The sequence below is a fragment of the Miscanthus floridulus genome, chromosome 14, assembly GCF_019320115.1.
Source record: "Miscanthus floridulus cultivar M001 chromosome 14, ASM1932011v1, whole genome shotgun sequence".
Classification (NCBI taxonomy): domain Eukaryota; kingdom Viridiplantae; phylum Streptophyta; class Magnoliopsida; order Poales; family Poaceae; genus Miscanthus; species Miscanthus floridulus.
Genome location: NC_089593.1, coordinates 65,627,632 through 65,634,028, shown reverse-complemented (window position 1 = coordinate 65,634,028; position 6,397 = coordinate 65,627,632). Strand labels below are relative to the sequence as shown.

General features: G+C 44.2%; 1 protein-coding gene across 1 annotated transcript; it reads left to right on the top strand.

Moving 5' to 3' along the window:
* The first annotated feature begins 701 nt into the window (after nucleotides 1-701).
* LOC136502676 (uncharacterized) lies at nucleotides 702-4,064 on the top strand. Its single transcript, XM_066497915.1, has 7 exons — nucleotides 702-1,009; nucleotides 1,113-1,274; nucleotides 1,920-2,059; nucleotides 2,173-2,256; nucleotides 2,355-2,483; nucleotides 3,061-3,204; nucleotides 3,388-4,064. Exons 1-7 carry the CDS (start codon nucleotides 853-855, stop codon nucleotides 3,493-3,495), a joined length of 924 nt encoding a protein of 307 aa, XP_066354012.1. The 5' UTR covers nucleotides 702-852; the 3' UTR covers nucleotides 3,496-4,064.
* The last annotated feature ends 2,333 nt before the right edge of the window (nucleotides 4,065-6,397 follow it).

Here is a 6,397-nt window from a genome sequence, read left to right as displayed (position 1 = left end):
AGTGAGAGCGGGATTTAAGAGGCTCCGGACCCGTTCGCTTCGCTGAAAAAACAAGTCGAAATATTGTTCTGACTGATTTATTGTGAGAGAAAAACACTGTTCTGGATAAAAAAACAAGCTGAAAAAGACGGATTATAAGATAAGCGAACACGGCCTCTACGGGTGAAGCTGCTTGGCAAGAAAAAAAAATCAAACAGCTCATGAAGCTAATGGTGAGTTTTAGGCGAGAATCTCAAGTGGTATCGTAAAATTAATTCCCCTAGGCCGTGGTATAGGGTGTATCTGAACAAAAAAAAATCACTCATATATATTTCTCTCATCCAACAATTATCTTATCTTAAATAACAAATAGAGTGGATAGATAACATTATATCTCAGATTTGATGGGGAAAGGTGATATTTAAGATACCACTAAAAGTACAGAATGTTTAATAGTGAAATTGTTGAAGGATGACTTTTGTTAGAACACAGGAATTTTCTAGGAATGATACGGGAATTTAACACAGTTCATGAAAATAGAAAGAAAAAAAAAGTTCATGCTTCGTGATCTCAGGTTAGATAGAGAGACCTTTGACATCCCCGGATCTATGGCAGTTCCTTCTTCCATCCCTTTGCTGACTCTCCTCCTCTCTTCTCTATAAAAACCCTCGTGAATCCATCATCAACCTCTCCAAACCCCCGTCACATACGGATGACCGACCCCATGGACGCCGTCAATGCCGCCATCGTCGCTGGCAACCTCCCGGCCCCCTGCTCAAGGGTAGAACTAGTACACACACCCATCTCTCCCTCCCTCACTCTCTTTCTCCTCTCGGCTGTGCTATCTGATCCTCTCCATTGCTTTTGGCAGAAATGGCGAGCACTGTGGACTTGCGTCGTTTGAGGGGCTTCAAGGGCCGGAACCTGCTCCACCTCGCCGTGGAGGGATCTTGCGTCACGGGGCGGCTGGACGTCTGCAGGTTCCTGGTCGAGGAGAAGGGCTTCGACGCGAACTCCGCCTCTACGGAAGGTAAACCCCCTGCTCGTTTGTTTCCGGTCAGGGACGAGCACGTACGGCCGCCGGTCGGAGCCACGGGCTGAGACGCTACCTCTCCGGCCACGGCCACCTGCAGGCGAGACGCCCATCTTCGTCGCCACCGACACCGATTCCAGATTACTGAACGGGGCCGAGGACGGCATCGTCCCTCTTCTGACCTACTTCCTCAGCCGCGGCGGCGACCCGGCTGCCCCCGACGCCAAGGGTTGCACGCCCCTGCACAATGCCGCGCAGTACGGTGCGTTCATTTCTCGCCCCTTCAATCTCTGCGATTTCTTGGGATTAATTAGCTAGGTGTATTTAGTTATACAAAGGTTTTTTTTCACATATCTTATTCACTATTACTTGCATAATCCCACCAATTCCATAGGTAACTTGTTTCATTGATAGAGTCAGTAGAGATTGAACTTTTAATTTGACCCAGCAGCCAGCAGTTACATGGATTGCCGGCATGTAGTTCATCCTAACAGATTGAGTTTGCATCCCAACATTTACATGTGAGTACACACGTGGATGCATATCTATATGCCAAGTTTCATAGTTTATCCACCGAAGATGTGGTTTCCACCATATATTTTTCCCTATACAAACATACTCTATATATAGTCCTCCAATTCAATGCAATTTTACAGTCAGCCAAGCTCTTTTAGTTTGAACCACCTTCGATATATGTGAAGTTTCATGGATTAGCAGCATGCAGTTGACGCTAACAGTAATAGATTCATATATCACTGAAGAAATTACTTTTGTAATATAAGTTTCTCCTTTAAAAATAGGACGTTACAGAAATTGTCCTAAGCGGGCGTATGTACAAGGTCTTTGGAGATGCTTTTGTGTTTCTTTTTGGAGTTTCTACATTCTGTGTATCTCTTTGTACCTCCAGGGCACAGCGATGCTATAAGACTGCTGCTGTCCAAGGGTGTTCCTGTGGATCCTTTCTACCATCATGGGACGCCGTTGCACCTGGCTGCAGGAAACGGCCATGACCAGGCTCTGAAGATCCTGCTTGAGCATGGTGCTGGTGTAAGCAATTAGAAGGACATATCAGCTAAAAAAATTGTTTGTCTTGATGATAGATTGGATTAAGAATTGATCTGGACATTTTGTAACTGTTATTCACCTCCGTCCCTTTGCAGCCCAATAAACTTATCCGTCGTGTTACTCCGCTCCTGATGGCATGCGCTGGTGCCTCCTTGAAATGCATTAAGCTATTGTTTGAGGTCCAGTTACTTATTGACTTAAACTTCTTGATCATGGCATGCTGATGTTTATAGGCCATACATGTTCGCTAAAGCTACTTGTATTATCAATTCTGTAGGTTGGTGCTGATGTGAACTTCCATAGTTCACCTGGACCAACTATGTTATTAGCTGCAGTTGGCGCTGGCTCAGCAGACGTTGTCAATTTCTTGCTAGAGATTGGAGCTGACCCTAATGTTCATGATGGGGTAATAATGGCTCTTTCATTGTCTCTGCTGTTTATTTACTTTATGCTTTAATCTGATGTCCACATTCTCACCGCGCGTTGCATATCCAATGGCTAGGTGGTACAATAGGGTCAAGCACTGAAGCTCTCTGAGATTCTGTGCTAGTTTCACTCCCCTTAAAAAATCATTCATGCTGTTCCTACATATATTTAGCAAGTCGTAGCTTTTGCTGAGTGGTCATGAAAGCTTAAGTAGTGCCTGTAGGTCCAGATCATATTGCTGAAATTATTCTACTTATTAAAAACACTAGTCTAGGCACATCTCTCTGTCTCTCTGCATATATATAGTTTCCAGCACTATCACTGACTGGATTTAAGAGGGAGCACTTTTGCTAGTTTTCCTTCAAATTGTGCTCTATGTAGTTATTTAACAATATATTGGACTCTGGATTTCATCGGTGTGAATTCATGAATGTCTTTTCTTTAAAAAAAATGTTGTTAAGAGAAAAAAAAAGAACTTGAACATACTGTTGATATCATTTCAGCTTTCATACTGGACTAAATAAATATTCACTTCGGTTTTTGCAAATACAATGCAGTACGGGAAATTCCCAATCATACTAGCAGCTGCTCATGAGCCCCGTAAGCTTGTTGAAATTTTACTCCCTCGAACAAATCCAATTTCATCCATGCCAGACTGGAGCGTTGATGGGATTATTAACACCATGAAGAATCTACCTCGGGTATGTTAATTAGCACACTTTTCCAAGTTAATAGAGGAAAGATGCATGATTATGATTCCATGATTTGAAATATAGGAACAAAATTTTGCAAACTGCAGTGTTTCACTTACCTTGATATCAGAATCTGTATTAGTAGTATGTGCCATGCATGGAACTGAACATGTGCTGCGGTGTTTGTATTAGGAGACGGTGCTAGAACCAATAGCTAATGCAAAGTCACAAGGAAAGGAAGCATTTGCAAATGGCGACTACGGTAATGCCGTCGACTGCTATACGCGGGTATATCCTTGAACCAAAATATGTCGTGTACCTGTTGGGGGGATACAAAATGCTGCACAACAATAGCTATTTCCATTTTTTTGTTACACAACCCCGTCATATTAAGAAACGGATGGACGCCTCATTTCTGCGCGATTTCTGCGCGTGCAGCTCGTCTAGCGACCCTATCCGCTCGTTCCGTCTGCACAACCCAATGCTCGTTGTGTCGTCTCCTCCCTGCGTCGTCGTGCCCATTCACCCACCCCACTCCGCCTCGCTGCCGCCGGTCCTCTACAGCGCCACACCCCATCCCCTATGGCCTCCTCCGCGCCGCATTCCCCATCTAGCCTAGTCTGTCTCGCCCGCCTCCACCGCGGTGCCTCCTCGCCGTGACCAGCCCACTCGCCGCGATCGCCTCCACCGAGCTGGCAAGCCGTTGCCGCCTCCACCGAGCCGGCGAGCCTCCACGACGAATGCTCCAGCAAGCAGGCGAGGGGGACGAGATTCGTGTGACGCCGCACCCATGGCGAGTTGCCTATGCCGCCGCTGCCGCACAGCGAGGTCCATGCGCCACCATTGACCTTTGCGTCGGTGTGCCACCATTCGTCTAAGCAAAGCTCATATTGCAAGAGTATGTTTCAAGTGTTTCAGATGTTTCATCTTGATGTTGCAAGTGTTTTATCTTGATGTTGCGTAAAAGTAGATCGGAATGTTGCAGTGGCTATGCATGTATGTTCCAAATGTTTTATCTCATTTTTCAGATGTATGTATGCAAGTGTTTTATCTGGAGTATGCATATGTTTTCACACATAGTGTTTTCAGGTGTTTTTTTAAGTGTTTCATACACATGTTTTGAGCGTTTCAGCTGTTTCATATGTATGCTGCAAGTGTTTCATCTTGATGTTTGAAAAGTAGATCTGATGTTGCATGTAGTGTTTAAGATGCATGTTTCATATGTTTTATCTGTCTTCATATGTATGTTGCAAATGTTGCATCCGGATGTTTCAAAAGTAGATCGGGTGTTGCATCTCTATCTTCGCTTTTCTGCTACCTCATCTTCGCCTCGGTGTCTCCTCTTCCTGGCGCCGACTGGGCATCCGTCGCCCCCTCCGCCTCTTTCTAGATGCTGGCGCTTGCTAGCCGCTATAGTCACTTGCTGCAGCTGGCCACGTGCATGTGCGTGAGAAGTAGAGGGGCGCGAGCGGGAACTCTCCACGTGCAGTCAGATGGCACAAGCCCCGTGCAGGATGCATGTGCGCGAGGGAAACCGAGTGCAGGCGCGGACGTTTGGAAGCATGTGTCCGTCCGGAAGTGACGCTAGCACTCCGTTTAAGAAACACACAAAACAAAGCTTCGTTGTAGTATAACACTAAACAAGTTGGGATCTATTCGTTTTGATCTATTCGTTTTTCGTTCCTGGAACCACAAATAGTAACCAAACCGTTAGCATTCTATAGTCTTCGTTTATTTATACCATTTGTATTTCAGTTGCACATTACCATATACGAATAGAAAAATGGAGGCCCTTCGCTAGAATCGCCCGTGTACGGTGCCGCTGATAGCTAGCTCCACTAGTCTTTGCCGTGTACCTTCGTTTCGGAATATAAGCTTATTTTAATTACGAAAAAAATCATAGATTTTGACTCTTAATTTCTCTTATAATACATAATATAGTACTATTTTTTATTTCAATGACAAAAATAGAGTCATATAAAATATATTTTGACGTTTAATTTCTCTTATAATGTGTTGTCATTTTTTTTGAGTGGAGGGGAAAATAGGATGGAGCTCGGAGATAATTTTGTTTTCTTATTCTTCGGATAAACTTCAGCAAGTTTATTGCTCCGTCTCCTAGTGCATATACATAGCTGAAATTTGTTATTTTCGTAATATTTTTTTTATAAAATGAATTTGAATCTCAAATTGGTGGCAATATATATCTACGGGTGCATTATGCATGCGCATCGTTTTAGATTTTTTGAAAATTTTCAGACGTATGTTTTTAAGTGTGTTTATCTAGATGTTGCATGTGTTTCACATATATGTTGCATGTGTTTTATTTGCATGTTGCATATATTTTGCAATGGCTTTTTCAAGCGTTTTAAGTGTTTTTATAAGTGTTTCAGATGTATGTTGTAAGTGTTTCAACTGTTTCGAACGTATGTTGCAAATGTTTTATTTGGATGTTTCAAAAGTAGATCGGGTGTTGCATCTTCCTCCTTGCCTTCTGTTGCCTCGCCTCGGTGTCTCCTCCTTTTCTCGATGCTAGTGATGTTCGAATGGCATGGGCCCGCGTGGGGGCGGGCGGTGTGGGTGGGGCGAGTCGTTCGAGCAGCGTTGTGGGGGTATGGCTCTCAAGACATGGACCGCACCATTGAAGGTGGCCTAGCCCACAAGATCAAGGCGTGCACGGCGCTGCTCGGCGTGCACCGCAAGACATTGTATAGTACCAAATAGGATACTTACCTTGTAACCCTACTCCTCCAGACTATATAAGGAGAGGCAGGGGTCCCCTAGCGGATAGGTTACAACAAGCTACTTGGTCGTCCAGATCAATACAATACACCAAAGACACAGTGAAAGGATCAAGATGCCCAAGAGAGGGGTGAATTGGACTAATTCTAAATTTTCTTGCAATAATTAAATCCTTTGGTTAGCCCAATTAACCCCTTGTGCCTAGAAAAGTGTTTCTATCAATCTAACGCACAAAGGACTTGCAACGTATGTTCCAAACTTACTCTAGCATGGTAATTTTATAAATGTAAAAACAAGTATTGAATTGCTCGAAGTAAATGCTCAAAGTAAATGGAGAGAGAGGAATGCGGCGATATTTTGCCGAGGTATCGGAGAGTCGCCACTCCCCACTAGTCCTCGTTGGAGCACCCACGTAAGGGTGTAGCTCCCCCTTGATCCGCGCAAGGATCAAGTGCTCTCT

Bases quoted from the DNA above. Each gene is read 5' to 3' on its own strand.
- LOC136502676 (XM_066497915.1), top strand. From the start codon at position 853: ATGGCGAGCACTGTGGACTTGCGTCGTTTGAGGGGCTTCAAGGGCCGG. The intron at 1,010-1,112 runs GTAAACCCCCTG...GGCCACCTGCAG, and splicing joins GAACTCCGCCTCTACGGAAG to GCGAGACGCCCATCTTCGTC. The intron at 2,484-3,060 runs GTAATAATGGCT...AATACAATGCAG, and splicing joins ACCCTAATGTTCATGATGGG to TACGGGAAATTCCCAATCAT.